The sequence below is a fragment of the Manis javanica genome, chromosome 5, assembly GCF_040802235.1.
Source record: "Manis javanica isolate MJ-LG chromosome 5, MJ_LKY, whole genome shotgun sequence".
Classification (NCBI taxonomy): Eukaryota; Metazoa; Chordata; class Mammalia; order Pholidota; family Manidae; genus Manis; species Manis javanica.
In genome coordinates this window covers 168686708-168710413 of record NC_133160.1, presented here as the reverse complement: position 1 = coordinate 168710413, position 23706 = coordinate 168686708, and the positions used below count along the sequence as shown (strand labels likewise).

Sequence of the window (23706 nt, the reverse complement as noted above, 5' to 3'; positions counted from 1 at the left end):
ATTTCCTTTGCCTGGTGGTTCTGACTCTGGAGCTATGGGTGGGCCCAGGAATGGACATGTTAGGGCACAGCCAAGATCAGGGCCACACACTTTGAGAGACATCCTCCTTAAGCTCTACAGACCCCCAAGTGAGCACGTCTCATTTTCCTGGCAAATAGATTATACGTCATCCACCCATCCATCCATTCATTTACTCATTTATTCAGCAAATGTTTTTCAAGTACCTTCCACATACCACATGGTCTCCTCCAGGGCTTAGCTTCTGCATCTCACTGGCTTTCTGCGTCATGTAAGCCATGTACATTGCTCTTCTGTCCTGGAGGCGCCTCTTGGAATGAAATTCAACAGGACAATTGAAGTCTTTAATGCACTCCCAACTTCTGCAACCTCTGGTGGGCTGTGGACCCAATCCATGTCTGCTTTTCTACCCTCAGGGCCCAAGAAGACCTTGTTTAAAAGAGAATCTCCTCTAACACACCACCTGGTAAGTAACACATTCAGTACTTTAACAGAAATACCTGAAATTGGAAAGAAACCAGTTTGGGGTCAACTGTATATAAAATATCATGGCTTTTCTTCCTTAAAAAAGTCTATTCCTTCTCTTTTGCTAAATATAGTTATCATGGAGGAGCATATCTATCTTTCCAAAGAACTGTTTCTTTTGTACAATATCAAGTATTTAGATGAATAGGATGTTTGAATCTGAGCATTGCACTGCCTTGTCTGTTGGTTCTAAAGCTTTGGGGCTCTGGGTTCTGCTTTAACCAGACTGATTCACTTCTAGCTTTTATAAAAATGCCATTACTGATAATAATGGTGAGCATCTAGGAAATCTGTACTACATACCAGGCACTGGGCTTAGCACTTCTATGCATCATCTCACTGGGACCTTATTACAAGTTCCTTAAACAGCTGCTGTTTTTATTCCCATTTTGCAGATGGGAACTTCAGGATTAGAGAGATTAAGAAACTTGGTCAGGGTCCCAGAGGTAGACGTAGCAGAGCCAGAAATCAGAGCCAGTGCCCTTAGCCTCTGTCTTGCCCTGCTGTTCTTTATATTGTCTTCTATGTGTTGGCTTCACAGAGGCCAGTACTTAAAATGGTGTAAAGACCATTTAGCTTGGCCAATGGGCTTCCATAGCCACAAGCCCCCTTTTGCCCCCTGCTGAGTGGTTGAACGAGTTTCCTAGCACTGAGAAACATTACCACAAACTTAACTTAAAACAGTGGGATGTATTCCGTGACAGTTTGGGGAGACCAGAAGTTCAAAATCAAGGTGTCGGCAGAGCCACACGCCCCCCGGAGGCTGTAGGGGGGGATCCTTGCTTGCTTCTCTGTTCCAGCTTCTGGTAACAGTCCTCGGCCTGTGGCCACATCACTCCAAGCTCTGTATTAGGATTCTCCAGAAAAACAGAGCAGGATGTGTATGTACTGAGAAAGACACAGGGGAGAGAGATTACTTTAAGGAGTTGGCTCCCATGATTGTGGGGCCTGGCAAGTCCAGACTCCGCGGTGGGCCGCAGCCCCAGGGAGGAGCTGGCGTTGCAGCTCAGGTGAGAAGAGCATCTGCTGCCGAGGCCCTCTGCCCCGGGGGAGGGCAGTCGTTTTGTTCATGGGGGAGGCGCACCCTCATTATAAATGATGCTGTCTGCGTCACTCACAGCCCACTGATTAAAGTGTTAATCTCATCCAAGAAACACCTTCATATGACACCTGGATGTCTTTGACTAAATACCTGGGTGTCCCAGCCTAGCCAAAGGGACACATCACATTCACTGTCACACTGCTTTCATCTTCCCATGGCTTTTTTCTCTGCATCTGTGTCTTCTCCTTTTCTATGCTAGTAAGGGCATTTGTCACTGCAACCCAATCTGCCTAAATCTAGCTTGATCTCATCTAGAGATCCTAGCTTAATTACATCTTCAAAGACCCTTTTCCAAATAAGGCCCCGCCCCTGGGTTATGGGTCTCAGGGAGTGGACACCTCCTTTCGGGAGCCGTCGTTCAACCCCGACAGTGGCCACCATCGTTCTTGCTCTCCTGTTAGTGGTGACATGACCCTGGGCTCTCCCAGCAGCACCCTGTGCTTAGCTGCTCCCCCTGCCTGTAAGTGCTTAAAAGTTGTGTGCATTGATGCTACATGAGGGTCAGAAGAATGGAAAGCCAGGTGCCTGCTCAAGGGTTCTCAGAAACTCCTTGGAGCCCTGGCATGTCAAAGCAACATCAGGGGAGGTGGGAGACAGAAAGTTCAGCCGGAGTCAGCGTCCCGGGCAGGCTGCTGCTGCTGCCTGTTGTCAGCACATTCTCACTTCCCCTGCCTGCATCTGTGTTTCTGTACAACGAGAGACTCACGCTCTGGAGAGGGGATGTGCTTTGTGGGAGAATCATAAGATATGGAGGCCAGGAGAGAGTCCTTGCTTCCTTCCTCTGCAACCTTGGGAAAGTGAGCCAGCCTTCATGAGCCTTAGCTTTCTCATCTGTAAAATGGGAGAAATAGAATTCAAGTATGTGAAGTGATGGACATACGCCTGCCCTTGGAAACAATAGCTGTTGTTAAGATTATCATTAACAGTGAGAGATGCCATAGGCTGACCAGGAGATCGGTGGGCGGGGCAGACATTGGGGAGGTGTGGCCAAGGAAAGCGTTCTCAGCGAGGTCCGGGTCCGGTTCACGTTAAAAGGTATGTCAGTATTGTGGAGTTTGGGTCCTGGGGTCAGAGAGGATGTGGTGAGGGCGTAAGTGAACAGATATTGGTTGTGATTTTGAGAGGCAGTGAGGCCTGGCCTCTGGTGGGTGAGCCCTGGCTGTCCTTTGGAATTTTTCCAGGGGAACCACGGCAGGGCTGGAGGAGGCCAAAGCTGGGGGACTGTCCACACTGCTGGTGGGTCCCGCCCTGGGGAGGCTGCCACAGCTCCCTGTGATCCACGTTCCCCCGGTCATGCTGCAGGTGGCATACAGAGCACACAGCCAGCAGAGGATTTCCCCATGCCCCTGCTCACATTCCTTTTGCCGAAGCGTCAGCCCTCGTTTGCCGCGTCCCCTGTACAAGTGTCATTCACGCGTACCTCCAGACTGGAAAAAAGCCACCGTGTGACCACGGCCAGATTCCTCATTCCTTGTAGGTGTTAAGTTCCAATCCTTTGATACTTAAAAAGGAAAAATCTCCAAAATTAATTAAGGCAGTTAGTTACTGGACTGCCTAGCAGAAGGGATCATCTATCCCCCTTTTAAAAATTCGTCTTTTACTTGTATTAAACATATGTAGCATGCACTGTTTTTTTGTTTTCTAATAATTTCTTAATTTTATTGTAGTATGGAGACATTTTAAGGGACGTACAAGGAACTTCTGAGACTGGAGTAATTTTTCAGAAATGTGCAGTGGTAAGTGTCCATAGGCACTTGAAGAGAAAATAATTGGATTTGCCCAAATCCTATATTAGTAGAGTTATATATTTAAGAGCTGGCAAGGGTGGAAATGTCTGAGGTGTCTACCCATGTCAGGACATATTAGTGATGAGGAGACCTGAAAGGGATCCTGTATTTTGTATCACAGTGTCAGGACTAAGATTTTCTTGGTAACAGGTTACTGTTAGTGAAAATCCACTGTGGCCATTTAGAATGGGAAAGAAAATACATTTTCTTTCAGATTTTAACATTAATACAGTGCATGATAGTTTTAAAATTTTATTTAATGTCTTTTAAGTCTTTGGCCCTTACTAATCCCATGAGAGGGCTTTTCATACTATCTCTGTGTTGGAGGGCCTCAGGTTCCGTAATTCACTGGAAGGACTCACAGAACTCAGAAGAGCCGTTACACTTTCATTGCAGTGAAAGGATACAGATTCAAGTCAGCAAAGGCAAAGCCACAAAACGACAGTGTGGAGAGACCAGGCGCAAGCTTCCCGCTGTCTGTTCCTGATGAAGGAATATGGACAATGTTTCCTTTTCCCAGTGAGATGTGTGACGTCATGTATGAAGTCTTGTCAACCAGGGACACTTAGCCAAGCTTTGGTGTCCGGGATATTTATTACGGGCAGTCACGGAGGCGTGGAGCACCCACGGAGCTGACCACAGTCATTCACTCTCCAGCCCCTCTGGGGGTCACCCCGACACAGCCTGGCCCCAGGGCCCTCCTGTGAATCACGGTGTTAGCATAGCCCACCAGGCCGTGGGGATGTAAAGACACGTGTACCAGGCAGGATATTCCAAGGACTTTGGAGGTTAACCTCCCTCTGGTCAAGGAGCTCATCAAAGGCCAGTCCCCTCTGGCCTGTGCAGGTTTGGGCAGCCCAAGCGTGCTGAGTTAACCCTTTACTGCCCAACCCTCTTCCTGTCTCATGCCTCAGCTCTCTTGTCCCCTTGCCTGGGTCCAGTGGGTGCTACCAGTTTTTCATATGTCTTCCTATTTTCTGTCATATGTGTTTAATTATGAGTGTGTGCATGTGTGTATACCTGCATGTATACATACGTGTGCCTTCTTTCTTCCCCTTTGTGCATAGGTGGTAGTATACTATACGCGGAGTTCTGTGACTTGCTTATTCATTTATTTATTTCTTACCAACTGTGTCTCTGTGCTTACTCTCCTTTGCACACGCAGTGCTTCCCTCTCTTTGCTCAGCTGCTGCATCTCTTCCAGCAGAGCTGGGGTGAAGGAGGGACAGGCTGGTGGGAGATCAGAGGGGGCAGGACAAGGTGGGGAGCCAAGCGACCTGGGCCACTGGGTGGCTTCCAATAGCAAAGCCATTCAGACCTGTGGCCAGGCAGAACCTGGAGGGGCAGATGGCGGGGGCAGGAGACCAGCTCGGGGAGATCTTGGAGACAGATGGCAGTCAGGAGCCCTGAGAAGGGCTCTGGGCCTGGGCTGAGTCTTAAGATGAAGGAGTAAGAAACAGCCCTGCTCTGCTCTTCCTGGTGACACCAGTTGTCACAGTCTCCCCACCTTGACTGTGGTTCTGTGCTTGGATAGGTTTTCTTCTAAGTTTCTCTGCAGGAATGATTTCACTGCTTTTTAGGTCCCAGTTACTTTGAAACTGTCACCAGGCAGCAGCTTGGCAAACACGAGTCAGAGCTCCCCTGGGGCCTTTGAAGTCAGACCTGAGAAATGCTCCGAACCCTCCTGAGACTGTAGTGTCCTCTCTGCCCTGATGTGCAAAGTGGAACCGGGGCCTTGTTTTCAGATGTGGGAAGTGCACCCTCATTTCATCCCTGTCCCAGGTCTCCGGGCAGAGCGACTGGCAGACGGCGCAGGTGCGACTGCTTGTGAACAACCCCAGGACTCCCGGGGCGGCCAACCTATCAGACCTGCTCCTTCTTGACAATGTCACGGGCCTCATCATCAGGGAGTCGGCCGGAGGCGAGACCTCCGGGGGATTCCAGGCTTTCCGAAAGGACTTTCTGCCAGGTAATAGCAGAGTGTGCTGTCAGGATGGACGACTGTGGAGGCGCTCACATACTTGCAGAGCACATGACGCATAGCAGGTACATTCATAACCATGTTACATGTGCCCAGTAGGCTCACCCTCACAGGGGATTTTACTCCTGGGGTGTCACAGAGGGAGGCCAGCACTCAATACCTGCCACCAAAAAGCTGGATTTATTACTGAAGTTAGAGGTGGAATTCAGAGAAAGTGTTTTACAAATAGACACATTCAGTTTTTCTTACGACAGTTTCAAGCAGATACTATAAAAATGGAGTTTATAGTGAATCCCAGGGTATCAATCTCCAGATGACCAAAATTATTAGTAATAAAATCATCTCAGTAATCTCAGTAAAATGCAGTTAGTTTTGGGGTATGCTGGATAGAGGGGTAAGTGGTGCAGTATTAGCCCTGGAAGGGTGCTCATGAGATGTTCATGTGTGTTCATGCACGTGGTCAGTTGGAGCACCTCCACTGCTGATTGGCTGGCTTTCAGAGGTGTGTTTCCTGAGGCGAGTTGCCATTGGTTAATTAAGTGGGTTTAAGGTAATGCTGGGATTCAGTTGTTGCTGTGGCTTCAGAACTGCCAGTTTTCCCGGGAGGGGGAGGCTTCTTTTATTCTGAGGAGCTGTGTTAGTTACACAGGCAGAGGCTGAGCTGGTGAGGACCTTGCCCACGGCCATAGGGCTACTGGTCAGGGCTGAGATTCACACGCAGGCAGTCTGGCTCCCCTGCCCTCCCTGTAACCATGCCCTCCCTGTAACAGGCCGAGGACCCTTACTGACCTTCCCCGTTCTGTATGCATGACCCCCATTGCTCAGCGATCATGCCACTCCTGTCTGAGCCTAGGTGAGACCTCAGAATCCTTCTTAACACCGTACTATTGACAAGCTATTGGTGGAGTTGGCCCACAAGTGCTGACCCCTTTCTTTGCCGGCTATGGTTTAGCAATGTCATAGAAACATTTATGATACATCCCAGCTAAGCGATCTTCAATACCTTACTTCAAAGATGTAGAAGTGCCCCCAGTTCTTAAGCTAGTGTTCAGAGAATGGAGCATGGGGCCACAAGCAGTGCACAGGCAAGGTCTCAGACGGACCTAGATCTGACCCCTAGCTTGGCCACTTAGGAGCTGCATGGCCTCCGGAAAGTACTGACTTTCTATGAGCTTCAGATGTCACGTTACAACTGCTACAGAGCCGCGGCAGAGACTGACCAAGGTGACGTGACCTGCCAGTGCCCCCCACGCAGCCTGTGTCAGTAGTTCTTTTATTATGATTATTTTTATCCTTTTTGTGGGTGTGCGCTAAGAATCACACACGACCTGCCTTCTTAAACTTTTAAGGATACAGTGTGTCTATTAAATATATTAAATACACAACTATGGTATTGTGAATTGTATCCATGTTGCACAGCAGACCTCTAGAACTTTTTCACCCTGTGTAACCGAAACTGTACCTATTGGACTCAGCTCTCCATTCCCCACTCCTCCCAGCCCCTTGCAACTACTGTCATTCTTGCTGCTGTGTCTTCATGGTCAGGTCTGTGCATGCTTCACCTCTGCCTCGGACCCTCCACGGGCCCCGACGGCAGCATCGGATTGTGTTTGTCTGGGAACCCACCACTTAGTTGAGGGATATGACTGACATGGTTTTCAACTTAACAGACAGGATACTTCTTTCCAAAGAATAAGTATATACCTATAAAATCAGATGACCAGCAGACCCCAGCCCCTTGACCCTGTGCACTGAAATTATCATCGTTATTTGCTGCTTTTCTTGTATCAAAGCCACTGCCATTTAGAGAAATGACGATGGGCCCTAGAGGGTAGGTGGCTTCCTGCTTATTAATCGGGGTTGAATCTAAACAAATCACCTCACATCCATCTCACTTTCCTCTTCTGTATGTTGCAGAAAATAACGTGTCCTCCATCTATCTCAGGGCACCCCTGGGGGTTCAGCTGGGTTGACACACATGCAAACACTTTGCGGGTGATAAAATCATTGTGCCAGAGTGAAGTCTGATGATAATGACCGCCACCAGGATTATTCCTATCACCTTATCTTTATGATCCTAGCTTTTCTCATTATGTAAAAATAAAATGAAAATGTTGAGGACTTTTACAATAAAAATCCCAGTGATTCCATAGGCTCGATGCTCTTTTTGTCTGTGTTTTTGTTTTTTTTTAAATTTTTTGCGGTCCCAATGCATTGAGAAATGAAGCAAATTGTAGCATATTATCATGTCATAACCCCCATTACGGATGAAGGCAAAGTTGGAGAACACGCTTGGTTGGGGTCAGATGGTCCAACTGACTGACTGGCAAAGTTGGACGGGCCAGTCACCCACCGGCCGTGTCCGACCAGCGCCCCCAGTCCCGTGGAGGCTGGGCTGTCCTGCTTCTTGCTGGCGGCCTCCTCCCATGCGTAAAGAGGGCCGACTGACAATGTGCACCCAAACTTGGAATCAGATGAGGTGTGCCCCCTAGGGAGGAGGGGCAGGAGAGGCCAGCCCTCCGTCAGGAAGGTGCCGTGCTCACGGGAAGGAGCGTCAGGGGCGATGAGTATGGCCTCCCTGGCGATATCTGTCATTTTGTTCAACAAACCCCCTGGGCCTCTTGTTAATCTGAAGACCCTTGGATTCAAGCCCTCTCCCCGCTGCCCCTGTGTGTGTCCCTCTGGGACTGCTCGTGGGTAGAAGAGATTTACTGTCCCTGCCCTGTGAAGGCTTTGGAAATGACTCAGAGTATTAAGTTACTGAAATAAACTGAAACACTGCTATGTTTCCCCCGGCTGGGAATTCTTCCCACAGCTCTAAACCCTTGGAACTCACGTCCAGCTGTGCCATTATCAAGGTACATCAGGGATTTTGCAATGAGATTAAAGGACAGCCCTGAGTTCATTCACATAAAGACCTTCCAACATGACCTGCCAGCACTTCCCTTTTGCAAATTTTCAGGGAGACATGAAAATCTTAGGAATGAATCTCCTGCAAATTGAAATCCAACTATATTCAAGTCCAAAAGGAATTAAAATCTGAGGCCACAAGTTTTGCCCTAACAGGCATGTGAAATCCCAAAGGCACCCTCCTGCAGCCATCAGCCTCCTTCTGGTGTGTAGCTGTCTGGCGTGGCTGGGGCCTCTGGTGACTCACACGTGCTTTTTCTCTCTGAGCAGCTGGAGACTCCTTCTCAGTCAGCTACACAGCCTCGCTCAAGGCCGGAGCCGTCGGGAGTGGAGAGGTCCTGATGCTTCCTGCACTGCTCACCTTCCAGACTTCATCAGCGGTACTTTCTTGTTGCTTTCATTTCCATTTTATCACTGTTGTTCTAGAAACATGAACACCTAGGGCACAGTGTCCCTTTTAGTTCACTTTTTCCATCCTTGCTTCCTTGATACCGAGCTCTGGGTAAGTGCGTGGGCCTGGAGTGTCAGCCGCTGCACGCACCTCACTCCCTTAGCAGCTCATTGTGATCTTGAGTGTTACTTAACCTCTGCTGGCCTAAGATGGGGTTATTATAAGGACAAGTAAGCAGTGGGTGTTAACTTCTCATCACCGTGTCTTGTGCTATAAACAGTCAACCTCTAGCTGCGCTTGTATTCATTAGCTAGAGCTGCCGTGACCAAGCGCTGTAGACCAGAGGTTTAAAAACAACAGACGTGTATCATCTCCCAGTCCTGGAGGCTGGATGTCCAAGATCAAGGTGTGGGCAGGGCCGGTTTCTCTGGAGGCCTCTCTCCTTAGGTTGTAGATGGCCAAGGTCTTCTCCCTGGTCTTCACTTGGTCGCCCCTCTGTGCACGTCTGTGTCCTAATCTCCTTTTCTTATAAGGACACCAATCAGATTGGAGTAAGACCACCCTAATGGCCTCATTTTACCCAGATTACCTTTTTTAAAGCCCATTCTTCCAAATACAGTCACATCTGGAGGTATTGGGGATTAGGGCTTTAACATACGGATTTTGGGAGGGACGTGATTCAGTCTGAAACACCGGTGCTATCTTCATTTTTCATTCACCTTCTGTAATCCACATACGCAGTGAACGGCTGGTTTCATGTCATGGTCCAGGTGCTGTGCATGCCCTGGGGACACAGGAGGAGGGGATTCAGCCTTGTCCTCAAGGACCCTTTGCTCGAGTTACTATAGTCATTTTGTTCTGACTTCTGCCCCAGGAGAAAGTACCTTTTAAAAGATGAGGGAACTGAGGCCCGGAGCGTGATTATCCCAGGCATGTGGCAGAATCAGAATAGGACCCATGGCTGCCTGCTCTGCACTCTGAAGCTGCAGGGCCTGTGTGTGACACAGCTGTAGCAGTAAGAAAAAAAAAATCCTAGATAAAATGAGATAAAATGGAAGATTCCAAGAAGATAAGACCAGATAGAAGAAAGTGGTATAAAACTGTCAGAAAGGACACATCTCCGAAAATAGTTCAGGAGAAGGCCAAGAGCCGAAGACTGAGAAGGACAAGCAATGGGGATAACACGGCCCAGAAGAAGTACCATCCCAGTCTCAGGACAGGAAACCAAGTTAAAATCAAAATTCAAGACAGACCGACGCTGAGAAACTCAGGAACTCAGAGAGGCCTCTGGGAGCCTCCACCTCCTAGTGCTGGAGCCCCAGGAGCTCTGGCCTGGAAGTGCCTGGGCAGGGCGGGGGGTGCCCTCTCTGCAGGGCCACCTCCCAGCCCGCAGCCCTGAAAGGTCCTGTGTGTTACTTTGCTGTGTCCTCAGTGCTGAAAATAGAGCCCCCCAACCCACCCACCTGCACCCCAACCCACACCAAGAACTTCGTGAATATTCATTGAATAAATGAATAAACAAATGAAGAAACTAATGGATCTTGGGCAAGTTTTATTTTATTTTTTAACCTCTCTGAGCCTTGGGTTTCTCATCCACAAAAAGATCGTTCTGTGAACGTCTCCGGTGTTTGCTGGGGATAAACGGGATGATGTGAACACGCAGACGGCCTGCAGTTTCCTTCCCCTTCCGACCCTTCAGGGCAGGTCTGGGGCAGAGGGTGAGCCCACCTCCCACCTGAAGATCCCAGAGCTCCAGGCTTCGCTGGCTGCATTCTGGGGGGCCGCCTGCTGCCCTGTCAGACCATCAGCATCTCCCCTGCCTAGACCCTGCCATGGAAATGAGTCATGGAAGCCCAGTATTGGATGAGTGAATACGTGCTGCCTGGATCTCAGATCGCTTCACCTGAGTGGGACTTCACAGTCCCTGGAGGGGCCACCGAGGCTTCCTGGTGATGTGCCAAGTTTATTTGGGGCTGAAAGTGCTCAGGCCTAAAGTCTGAGTGAGACTTCCATCGACTCTGCAGGAGGACACTGGTTTGCTCTGCTTCTCAGTCATACACCGTACGCTGCAAGTAGGAAACTGGAATTATTTAAAAATGGAAGTGCTCGATGGCATGCATTCCTTCCTGTGTGGAGGTGGCATCTGCTGCCCTGCTGGGATTCCCTGCCCTACCAGGCAGTGGTCAGAAGCAGGGGGCAGCTCCTCCGGGCGTCAGTTACCCTTCCAGGAAAGAGCGGTTAGGAAGAATCTCCCCCAATCCCTCTGGTTGTGATATTTTAGAATTGCGTGAGTGTAGTGGAAGAGGCCGTACCCACAGCGGAACCCCCGTAGCCGTGACTTCAGTTACTCACGGTTATGCGTGGTCTGGAGGCAGATGCTTCTCCTGCCTGCGGTGAGGATGTCAGTGTGGCCTAACGCTAGGTCGCAATACCTGCATCATCACCTCCCTTCATCTCATCGCGGGGGGGTTTATCATCTCGCATCATCACAAGAGGGGCGAGTGCAGCCCAGTAATGTTTTGGGGGCGAGAGATACCACACCCACATAACTTATTACAGCATATGGTTTTAATTGCTCTATTTTATTATTGTTGTTAATCTTAATATGTCTAATTTATAAATTAAACTTTATCATAGGTATGTGTGTCTAGGAATAAACAGCATATATAGGGTTTAGAACTGTCTGGTTTCAGGCATTCCTTGGGGGTCTTAGAATGTATGCCCCATGGATAAAGGGGGACGACTAAACTTCCTGCTTATGAATCCTCAGAGCAAGAGGTGGGCATAGTCAGAAATGCAGTTTTGGGGTCTGAAAAGTCCTTTCTAATCACACACACACACACACACAGACACACACACACAGACACACACACACACACACACACACACATGCCGCCGCCGCCGCCACCGCCACCACCACCACCACTCCCTCTCCCCCCCCCCGCCAAAAGGGAGGTCAAGAGAGAAAAGCCAAGAATATTCATTTCAAGTCCCTTACAGTGTATTGTACAAACATCGTGCCCACCTTATAAAACCGTCGCTACATCCCACTTGGTGCTCCATGCTGTCTGGGCTCGTGTTTCTGGCTTCATGCCCTGGTCTGTCACATGTTGCTCAGGCCCTGACCTTTGTCCAGGAAGCACAGGGCTGAGGATTGACGTTTTGCAGTGAGATGAAGACAAGCCCCATTACACACTTCAAGCTCCTCTTTGCTTATATCTCAAGATATCAGAAAACACAGGGAAGGAGGGGCCGGAGGGAGCGAAGAGTATGGAAAACGTAATTGAATATGGCCTCTGGATGCAGCCTCATGCATCCAGCTCGGGGAACCCTGAAACTCACAGCCACCAGGAATATCCTGGAGCAGAGGCAGTCAAGGAACGGACAGGGCCAAGTGGTAGCTTCATAGCTGTCTCTTCTTTAAAGATTCACATTTTTAAAAAAATTCTATTTCCCCCCAGAAAAGAGAACCTGGCATGTTTTGACTTCCTCTCCAAGCCCGCACTCAGTCGCCTGTAGCCCTCATGGTCTGGGGATGCCTTGTGCCCCTAGGGCTGCTGCTCTAAGAGTTCTGGGGCTTGGATTGGGGGGTTTCTCCCTCGTGTGGACTGCAGTGCAGCTCAGGGGGAAATGCCTCAGTCCTGTCCGTGATAGAATCACGCGGGGTTACCTTGCTCCCTGGACTGGGTTCGGTACAGTAGCCCCCCACCACCCCACCAACTGCAGCCACTAGAAGTAACACTGTTCGAGCTCTCCCTGTGTGCCGGCCACGCTCCCAGAGCCTGTGCTAGCCAAGTGAATCCCACAGCAACATTGTGAGCTGAATGTGATTCCCATTGCACGGGTGAGAAAACTGAGGCACAGAGAGGTCAATCCCTTGCCTAAAGTCAGACTGCCGCTGAGAGGCGGAGTGAATGCCGGGCAGTCTGGCACAGGGCGCCCCACTACCCTGTGCCCCCTTTCAGCTGCAAGGTATTCTTCCTCTACCCCGGGGAAGAAGCGTTCCCGTGGTTGGACAGACAAATGGCTGTTGTGCGCTCACCCCTCATGTTTCCGTTTCCTGTGTCTTCTGAGCAGAGGGGAGTGTCAGAAGGCATCCGGATTAGACCCAAAGGGAGGCGAGTTTGCTGGGTCAGGCACATTAGAATGAGAGGGGCGCTCAGCAGTCCCAGCATAGCCCCGCTTTTCCTGGAGAGGCAGACAGGGGAGGGCGAACAGCTGCACCAGGCCAGGGCTGCTAAGCTTTGGGGTCAGCCCTCAACCCCAGTCCAGTCCAACCCCAACCCCGGAGGCTCCACCAGAAGGAAACTGCTAGTGCTTTTCTGGGCAATTAGGGAAGCGGGTGTGTGGATTTCCCACAAGCCTTTGGGAGGGAAGGGTCGTAGCTCCACAGACCTTGCCCCCGAGAGGGACTGACCTCCACAGTCAGGGGCCCACTGTAGCTCCAGGCGCTGTGAGTTCGGGATGTCCCATATGTCATCCTGTGTGCTAGACTCCAAAACCTGTTAATGAAAATGTTTGCTACTCTCTTTTTCTAGAACAGAACACAGCTGAAAGCTCTCTTCACCATAACAACAGAAGAAAATATACAGGTAAGAGAAAATATTTGACCTGGACCCCCTCCTTGTGCCCCCAGGGGGTCTTTGCGTGCCTCTGGTGTGTTGGTCTCTCGCTGACCTCAGAGCCAAGGGGAGGGGCCTTGGTGGCCTAGATATGCACTGAGGCTGGGGCCTCCGTGCAGCCTGGGGTCCCCAGTGTGGCCTGAGACTGGCTGGTTTCCCAGATGGCTTAGTCACTGGACAGGCTGAGGCCACCCACCCGTCTGTGCATTTCTTCAGCCACACTCACGCCTGCCTGCAGGGCTGGCTGCGGGGGCCAGCAGGTGGTCTTGTTTTATCTTCTTGGATCTTTCCAGAAAACTGCAGCCCATGGGCAGGTTTCCCTGCTTCTGCTGTTCACCATTACTATTATTCCTTTTTTGTCCATCTGTGAGTTTGATCACTCACAGCTCACATGTTCACTTGTTCATGTTTACTTACCACGTAACCACACTTCATGTTTCTTAAGCACCTGGTAGGTGCCAGGCATTCTAAGTAAATCACCCATGCTGAATCAGGTAACAACCTTCACTGTAATCTTGGGAGATGATGAAGTCTATTTTTAAATCACCCCCACTTTGTAGATAGGGAAACTGAGGCACAGCTGGGTCTAGTGATTTGCCCAAGAGAAAATGGCTAGTGTGTCGAGGTTTCCAGGACCACTCCCTGGTTCAGTGATTCACCGGGACCCCACATACTGTCATACTCAGGGCTGATTTGCTAGAGAGAGGGGTGTAAAACAGAACTCCCAGGGGAGAAGGCGTGTGGGGCAAAGTCCAGAGGCCACCAGGCCCAAGCTTCTGGAGGCCTCTCCCGTGGAGTCACATGGGATGCCTTTAATTCCCACAGCGTCGAGTAACAACACTCCAAACTACTGTCTGCTGGGGAAGCTGGTTAGAGACCCAGTGCCGGGTTTTTCAGGGGTTCAGTCACATCAGCATCCTCTGCCTGGCATGCACCGAGAGCCCAGACTCCCGGAAGGAAGGCTGGTGTTCAGCCTAAAGCACACCCCTTGCACAATTTAGGCAGAGGGAGCCCTCCTGAAATCCAAGTGCAGAGACCTCTCAGAGGGCAGCAGTCTTGGGCCAGGTGTGTGAGCTCTTCTCTGCATGGCTGGTCGGTGTCAGGACCAGGACATGAACCCAGGCCCCTGACTTGAGAGGCCTGCTCAGGGCCGTGGGCCACACTGTCTCTGAGTCCAGCTGCACCAAGCTGACAGCCGGGTCAGAAACACAGGGGCAAACAATTCTTTTGGCTACTCTGTGAGCTCCTGGAGGGTGGTGCCGTGTGTGCCCTGCCACTGAGTCCCCACTGGGCCTTGCATTGTGCGTTGTGGATGGCACTCAGTGGGCAAATATCCCTCCATTGAGCTGATTGTTATCAATGCTAGCGATTGCTGCTCAGTGGAGGAGGTGTCTGGTTGCCATGTGATTGTAAAAACTCAGAGAATGTTCCTTTAATTCATATTCATGAGCCCTCCCGCCATGGCCCAGGCCCTCTCTTGTGGATGGAGATGACCTACCCAGGTTTTCGGGGCTGCCTCTGGTCCCCACACTGCCTTCAGGAGAAACAGGAATAGGTGCCCACTCTGGGCTGCAGACCCATGAGTGCAAGGCTCGGCAGTGGGTTGGACGTCAGCCCTAGCAACCCCTGGTCCAGGTGTGCGAGCTCTGGACCACGTTCGAGGAGGTCACCATGAGTGGGGAGAGGGGCACACGAACGTGATGGCCCTGCAGTGTGGGGACAGCAGGGCCTTGGACCAGAGACCTGGCTTTAAATCCCTGTCCCTCTACTGATTGTATGTGACCTTGGGCACATTGCTTGCCTCCCTGGACCTCAGTTTCCTCGCTGTGAAATGAGAATCAGTGATGATACTGCATAGGGTGGTCGTCAGAGTCAGTGGGTCAGTGCATCTAAAGCAGTCAGCATTGGTGCCTAGCATCCACTGAGGCTGCCGTCTGGATGACTCCGCACACGTGCAGACCACACCACTCTACGTGTTCTGTGAATGAATGTTTTGTATCAGGATCTCAAGCTCAGATGCCCACGGAGCCCATACAGGGGCTAGCAGTGTGTGTGTCAGGCCCAGCACCAGAATCTAGGGGGTAGTGGAGTCTGGCATAGCCTGGAGACTCATCACCCATCAGCCACTGTCCCCCTACCCACACCAAGACGTGAAATGAAAAACAAAAGGTCAAATAATGTACAACTGCTGTGACTGCATTTGTGACGTTGTGACCCAAGATAAAGGTCATAGACTCTGTGGATACTGACAGGAAAGAGACCTGGGAGGATGCCAGGCTTTTTGGAGGAGGTAGGAATTCAGCTGGACCTTAAAGGAAGGATTTAGTTAAAGGTGGAAGGAAAGTATTCTAAAATATGTAGCTGAAGATTTGACATCAAGGTTAAGGCAGCTTGACTGTCGGGTGGATGCGATGGAGGTTTGCTGGGTGCAGGCACAGTGCCTGGCACCTTTGAGATGCACCTAAGGATGAGACAAGGCCCAGAACAACTGTAGTGTGTGTTTGGCGGGGCCGACCTGGGCATCTGCAGAGACAACTTCATTAAACTAGGAGAGTGTGCTGGTGATGAATAGGGGGAGCTCTGCAGTGAGGGCAGAGGCACTGCTGATGTTGTCCTTGTGCACTTAAAAAATACAAAGAACCTGAGTCATCCATTGTGTAAGTTGGAATTCTGAAACCCTCCTTCATTTCTTGTTACTTTCCTGAGGGCAAAACTGACATATGTTAGCCAAAGAGAGGGACCCCAAGACATTGCTTCCTGTTTTGTCTCAGGAAGTCCTTTTGGGCTTTCTGTCTCCTAAGTGAACAGTGCATCTCTGAGAGGAAAAAAATTGCACTGCCCTGTGCTGGACATTGAGCCAGTGTTGAGATGCGCTAGATGTCACTGCAGCTTCGTGAGTTAATCACATGCACCCAGGACAGGGTCGGTCACTGTGCCAGGCAACGGGAGAACAAGGACCTCAGATCTAATGACGAGAGGCATTTAGGTCGATTGTTCTGTTGCCCACGTTCGTCTAGAGGGCAGTTCCAATAATGACTCTAGTGGGATTGGGGGCAGTGGAGGAATGTGGTCAAATCAATCTGAATTCCACCTGAAGATACTGAAGATATAAATTTATGAAACTAGATAAAAGCATTTTGAAAATGAAAAGTAATATGGTAGAATTTGTCCTAGCAGATACAAAAAATCATAAAGCTACATGAATGCACTGTGCAACTACTGCAAGAAAAGTCAGACCCGTGGGGCAAATTAGAATATCCACACATACGTGTGCCTAACGGTATTTCAAGTCAATGGGAAAAGAATGTACCACTCATAAATTTGGGGGCAACCGGCTGGACCTTTGGGAAGAAAAATAAAGATGAATTCCCCCATCAGAGGAAAATCTAAATGCTAAAAACAACTTGTAAAAAGCAAATATAGATTGATATTATGTTACAAAAAAACCATGAAGAAAACTATGGTTTTGAGTACAAAAGAATTGAAATATTACATTTAAAAATAGTATTAAGAAGGCTAAGTGACAAACTTGGGGAAAAACTTGTAACAAACATACACAAAAAAGATGAATGTCTATAATACATAAAGAGCCCCTATTAATAAGGAGAAGAATGCCTCAGTAGATAGTTGTATACAGCATGAGAATCTTTCAGACACAAGGATTTCCAATGTGTGCACAGTGGAGGGAGTGTATATCTGTGTTGGCAAAATCCCGTGGCTTTGAGTTGCACTCAGAGGACTAGAGGTTTGCAATCCATACTATCATGTCTGTCTTCTCTGTGTCACCTCTTGTTTGAATTACCGCCTCCTGCCTGTCCAGTCCTACTCCCCTCCAGCCCGTTGTCCTCACTGTAGTGATCTTAAGACACAAACCTGCTCACTTTCTGTTCTGGAGGGCTCCTTGTTGCCTGCTGGGTTAAGATCAATTCCCTCAAGTCGGTTAGTATTCAGGATCCATGAAGGAAGTTGGCCTCTTCTCTCTCCCAGTACTGCTCAGTCCCTGTGTTCTCAGCATTGCTCTGCTACTGTGACATTGAGATTATTCCTCTGGTTGGCACTTAGTACATTTCTGTTGACATCAGAAATGACTTTTTGTCCTGGAGGAGACTAAAGATTATCCAGTTTCTCTTCCTCCTTTGAGAGTAAAAAGCACCTGTCTGTAGACCCTGAGAACTGGCCGAGGTCCTGAAGCTTCAGGGACAGAATCATGCTGTGCAAATGTTTTTTGAATCCACGTATTCACTAGACTGATGCCTTAGTAAAGCTCTGTCAGTAAGTGTGATTGTCTCTACCTGTGATTGGTTTCAAGCTCTCACTCCTGCCTGAATTAGCCTGGAAGCCAAGAGTTTCTTTGCCCTCAGTTGCCTCTCAAGGGCTGTGGGACAGGGGTCGGTAAGTCACTGACCTCCTCTGTTCCTTGGATCTTTAGCTCAAAGTGCCTCCAGTTTTCTTCAAACTTTTTCTGTTTTTTAGGGGGTGAGTGGGATTAATACATGTCTATTGTGGACATTTTGATGAAACACCCCTCTACAAACACACACACACAGAGCAAGAAAGTTTGAAGAATAAAATAACATTACCTTAGGATCCCACCACCAGAGAGAACCATTACTAGCATCTTAGCTTCTTGTCTTCTGCAAGTCTGTGGATATATTTATTACATAATTGAAGTCAAACTATATAAACAATTCTTCCTCATGCTTTTGTAACTCGGTGTTGTATTTAAAGCATGAAAGCATTCCTCTTGAAAAGCCTTTGTGTTTAGCACTGCTTTTCCTAAATGCAGTGATGAGACTCATCAGAGGAGTCTGCGACCAGCCAACATGGGATTAAAGGGGTAGTAATAACCTAAGATTCTTCTCCAGATTTAAGAAAGAAAGTGGGAGCATTGGGGATAGGGAAGCTGGGATCGCCGAGCCACTTGTTATTCTTTGTCCTTAGATAACAAAGTTTCAGTAAATAGGCTCCTTGAAGCCTGTTGTGATAATGATTATCAGCAGAATTTGGCTTCACTGCAGGTTTTTTAGGGGAGATCTCAAAAGCATGACTAACTTGGGAGGATGTCTAATGCTCTCAGCTGCTTTGATTTCTGCAATTGTCACTGTAATGGTGGGTCCCACCAGCACCCAGCTTCCCCATCAAGACATCTGGGGACGTTCTTGCTTCCCCCACTTCTGGCACGCTGCATGTCCATCCTGTGACTCAGTCACTATATGCCCTTTTGACTCTTGTCCTCTAAATATTCCTCTAATCTGAGTCTTTCCCTAAGCCTGAGAGTAGGAGTAGTGATAGCAGCTCAGATTGATTGGTTTCTATGTGCTATAACCCTAGGCAGTAGGCTGTATTTTTTGTGTGCAGTTCAGTAAACTAACATAAAATTCACCACTATTGACATTCAGTGTGCTGTACAACCTTCCCCACTATCTAGTTCTAGAACATTGTCATCACCCCAGAATGAAACTTCTCCCATTAAGCCGTTACTCTCCATTCTTCTCTCCCCACCAGCTCCTGGCAGCCACCAAACTGTGAGCTGTCCCTATAGATTTGCCCCTTCTGAGCATTTCATACAGTGGGGTCACGCGGTTTATGGCCTCCTGTGTCTGGCTTCCTTCACTCCGCTACTGTTTTCAAGGTCCGTCCACGTTGCATCATGCGGCACCACTTCATTCGCTTTCTGGCTCAGTGATACTCCATGGCCGGGTGCACCACATTTTGTCTGTCTGTTCATCAGCTGATGGACATTGGACTTCTCCTGTCTTTTAGCTCTTGGGAACAGGGCTGCTGTGAAAGTTTGAGTACAGGTTTTTGTTTGAACACCTGTTTTTAGTTCTTCATAGTGGGTACCCAGAAATGCATTCGCTGGTTGTGTAGACATTCTATGTTGAACTTACTGAGGAACCATAGGCACTATTTTTTTTTTTTGAGAGGGCATCTCTCATATTTATTGATCAAATGGTTGTTAACAACAATAAAATTCTGTATGGGGGGGTCAATGCTCAATGTACGATCATTAATCCACCCCCAGCCTAATTTTCATCACTCTCCAATCTTCTGAAGCATAACGAACAAGTTCTTACATGGTGAACAAATTCTTACATAGTGAGTAAGTTCTTACATGGTGAACAGTACAAGGGCAGTCATCACAGAAACTTTCAGTTTTAATCACGCATTATCAACTATAAACAGTCAGGTCAAAAATGAATATTCGTTTGATTTTTATACTTGATTTATATGTGGATCCCACATTTCTCCCTTTATTATTATTATTATTTTTATTTTTAATAAACTGCTGAAGTGGTAGGTAGATGCAAGATAAAGGTAGAAAACATAGTTTAGTGTTTTAAGAGAGCAAATGTAGATGATCAGGTGTGTGCCTGTAGACTGTGTGTTAATCCAAGCTAGACAAGGGCAATAAAACATCCACAGATGCAGAAGATTTCTCTCAAAACAGAGGGGGTGAGGTTCTGAGCCTCACCTCTGTTGATCCCCAATTTCTCACCTGATGGCCCCCCTGCGACTGTGCCTGTCTTAGGTTGTTCCTCCCTTGAGGAATCTTACCCGTCTCTGGCTAACCAGCCGTCTTCCGGGGCCATACAGGGAAATGTAAAGTTGGTAAGTGAGAGAGAAGCCATATTGTTTGCAAAGGTTAGCTTTTTACTACTTTGCAGATTTATGCCCTGTGGCTTCTATGCCCAGCATTTGTCTTGAGGTATCTTTACCACTTGGAGGAATTATGATACTCGGTAAATTCGATATGAGGCACAAATTCTATTTAAGGGTTGTAATTAGGAAGGAAGAAGAAAAGCTATAGAGGTAGCAGACGGAAGAAAACATGGGAGGATTGATTATTTCTTGACATATCTTCTTGTAGAGTAACTTAAGCATGTATAGGTTTTAACTACTAATTAAATTGTGCACACACATTAACATAATAGGAATACAGTTACATAACCAAAGCAGATCTATAATTACCAGCCATCTCCAGTGAAGCCAAGAAAACCAGTTAGGCACCCTAGGCATTTGTGAAAATTTGTCTATGATATGATGGATATTGTCCAACTGTACTTGAACAGTCTGAGAGAAATCAGACAAATTAAAACAACCCATTCCTGGGAACTGTTTACATCCCATATGTTCTTTTAACAGTAGATAGTCTGTAGTTGTAAGATTTTGGAGCGCTACAACTTGCACTTCTCCTAATTCTTGGTTGAGTTCCAACAGTTTAGATCCAGTCAAATTTGTTGTTTTACTGTATGCACAGGCCAGCTTAGATATCTTCTTCTTCATTCCCATGGCAAGTCCAGGAACTGGTGGGATGGATGCAGCTACAACTGCAGCATCGCCTGGATCTTTGTTGAGGTTTTTTGATCATCATCTTCTGGTATGACTCTTCCAGAGAGTGCTGATGTTGGAAGTTCTTCATATCGTATCTTAGTTCATTTTCTGGGTAGCCAAATTAGGCTTTGATCCTCTGTATAAACACAAATGGACCCTTTGCCCACACTTTGATATGCCCTTTATACCATTGTGTAGAACTCATTGGAGGTCACCACACAGGAACTGCTTTTTTTTTTTTTGTTGATCTTATCTTTAATCTACACTTACATGAAGAATATTATGTTTACTAGGCTCTCCCCTATACCAGGTACCCCCTATGAACCCCTTTACAGTCACTGTCCATCAGCTTAGCAAAATGTTGTAGAGTCACTACTTGTCTTCTCTGTGTTGTACAGCCCTCCCCTTTCTCCCTCCCCCCCATGCATGCTAATCTTAATACCCCTCTTCTTCTTTCCCCCTCCTTATCGCTCCCTACGCACCCATCCTCCCCAGTCCCTTTCCCTTTGGTACCTGTTAGTCCATTCTTGGGTTCTGTGATTCCGCTGCTGTGTTGTTCCTTCAGTTTTTCCTTTGTTCTTATACTCCACAGATGAGTGAAATCATTTGGTATTTCTCTTTCTCTGCTTGGCTTATTTCACTGAGCATAGTACCCTCCAGCTCCATCCATGTTGCTGCAAATGGTAGGATTTGCCCTCTTTCGTATGACTGAGTAGTATTCCGTTGTGTATATGTACCACATCTTCTTTATCCATTCATCTATCGATGGACATTTAGGTTGCTTCCAATTCTTGGCTATTGTAAATAGTGCTGTGATAAGCATAGGGGTTCATCTGTCTCAAACTTGATTGCTGCGTTCATAGGGTAAATTCCTAGGAGTGGAATTCCTGGGTCAAATGGTAAGTCTGTTTTGAGCATTTTGAGGAACCTCCATACTGCTTTCCACAATGGTTGAACCAATTCACATTCCCACCAGCAGTGTAGGAGGGTTCCTCTTTCTCCACAGCCTCGCCAACATTTGTTGTTGTTTGTCTTTTGGATGGCAGCCATCCTTACTGGTGTGAGGTGATACCTCATTGTAGTTTTAATTTGCATTTCTCTGATAATTAGTGATGTGGAGCATCTTTTCATGTGTCTGTTGGCCATCTGTATTTCTTTTTTGGAGAACTGTCTGTTCAGTTCCTCTGCCCATTTTTAATTGAATTATTTGATTTTTGTTTGTTGAGGCGTATGAGCTCTTGATATATTTTGGACATCAAGCCTTTCTCGGATGTGTCATTTACAAATAAATTCTCCCATACTGTAGGGTTCCTTTTTGTTCTATTGATGGTGTCTTTTGCTGTACAGAAGCTTTTCAACTTAATGTAGTCCCACTTGCTCATTTTTGCTGTTGTTTTCCTTGCCCGGGGAGATATGTTCAAGAAGAGGTCACTCATGTTTATGTCTAAGAGGTCTTTGCCTATGTTTTTCTCCATGAGTTTAATGGTTTCATGACTTACATTCAGGTCTTTGATCCATTTTGAATTTACTTTTGTATATGGGGTTAGACAAAGGTCCAGTTTCATTCTCCTACATGTAGCTGTCCAGTTTTGCCAGCACCATCTGTTGAAGAGACTGTCATTTTGCCATTGTATGTCCATGGCTCCTTTATCAAATATTAATTGACCATATATGTTTGGGTTAATGTCTGGAGTTTCTAGTCTGTTCCACTGGTCTGTGGCTCTGTTCTTGTGCCAGTACCAAATTGTCTTGATTACTATGGCTTTAGAGTAGAGCTTGAAGTTGGGGAGTGAGATCCCCCCTACTTTATTCTTCTTTCTCAGGATTGCTTTGGCTATTCGAGGTCTTTGGTGTTTCCATATGAATTTTTGAATTATTTGTTCCAGTTCATTGAAGAATGTTGCTGTTAATTTGATAGGGATTGCATCAAATCTGTATATTGCTTTGGGCAGGATGGCCATTTTGACGATATTAATTCTTCCTAGCCACGAGCATGGGATGAGTTTCCATTTCTTAGTGTCCCCTTTAATTTCTCTTAAGAGTGACTTGTAGTTTTCAGGGTATAGGTCTTTCACTTCTTTGGTTAGATTTATTCCTACCTATTTTGTTCTTTTTGATGCCATTGTGAATGGAATTGTTTTCCTGATTTCTCTTTCTATTGGTTCATTGTTAGTATATAGGAAAGCTACAGATTTCTGTGTGTTAATTTTGTATCCTGCAACTTTTCTGTATTCTGATACAGTTCTAGTAGTTTTGGGGTGGAGTGTTTAGGGTTTTTTATGTACAATATCATGTCGTCTACAAATAGTGACAGTTTAACTTCTTCTTTACCAATCTGGATTCCTTGTATTTCTTTGTTTTGTCTGATTGCCGTGGCTAGGACCTCCAGTACTATGTTAAATAACAGTGGGGAGAGTGGGCATCCCTGTCTGGTTCCCGATCTCAGAGGAAAAGCTTTCAGCTTCTCGCTGTTCAGTATGATGTTGGCTGTGGGTTTATGATATATGGCCTTTATTATGTTGAGGTAGTTGCCCTCTATTCCCATTTTGCTGAGAGTTTTTATCATGAATGGATGTTGAATTTTGTCAAATGCTTTTTCAGCATCTATGGAGATGATCACGTGGTTTTTGTCTTTCTTTTTGTTGATGTGCTGGATGATGTTGATGGATTTTCGAATGTTATGCCATCCTCGCATCCCTGGGATGAATCCCACTTGGTCATGGTGTATGATCCTTTTGATATATTCTTGAATTCAGTTTGCTAATATTTTACTCAATATTTTTGCATCTACATTCATCAGGGATATTAGTCTGTAATTTTCTTTTTTGGTGGGGTCTTTGCCTTGTTTTGGTATTAGGGTGATGTTGGCTTCATTGAATGAGTTTGGGAGTATTCCCTCCTCTTCTATTTTTGGAAAACTTTAAGGAGAATGGGTATTATGTCTTCTCTGTGTGTCTGATAAAATTCTGAGGTAAATCCGTCTGGCCTGGGTGCTGTGTTCTTGGGTAGTTTTTTGATTACTGTTTCAATTTCAT

General features: G+C 47.2%; 1 protein-coding gene across 6 annotated transcripts in view; it reads left to right on the top strand.

Moving 5' to 3' along the window:
- EVC2 (EvC ciliary complex subunit 2) overlaps nt 1–23706 on the top strand; it is a 135242-nt gene that overhangs the window by 11954 nt on the left and 99582 nt on the right. For 4 of the 6 annotated variants that reach the window (XM_036991115.2, XM_036991104.2, XM_036991109.2 and 1 more), the window contains exons 3-7: nt 435–484; nt 3313–3381; nt 5215–5401; nt 8594–8703; nt 13253–13306. In XM_036991115.2, coding sequence (XP_036847010.2) covers nt 435–484; nt 3313–3381; nt 5215–5401; nt 8594–8703; nt 13253–13306 — 470 coding nt within the window. Of the gene's footprint in view, nt 1–434; nt 485–3312; nt 3382–3828; nt 3952–5214; nt 5402–8593; nt 8704–13252; nt 13307–23706 lie in introns of those variants that run through there. The other 2 variants (XM_036991113.2, XM_073237857.1) reach the window with 2 other exon arrangements.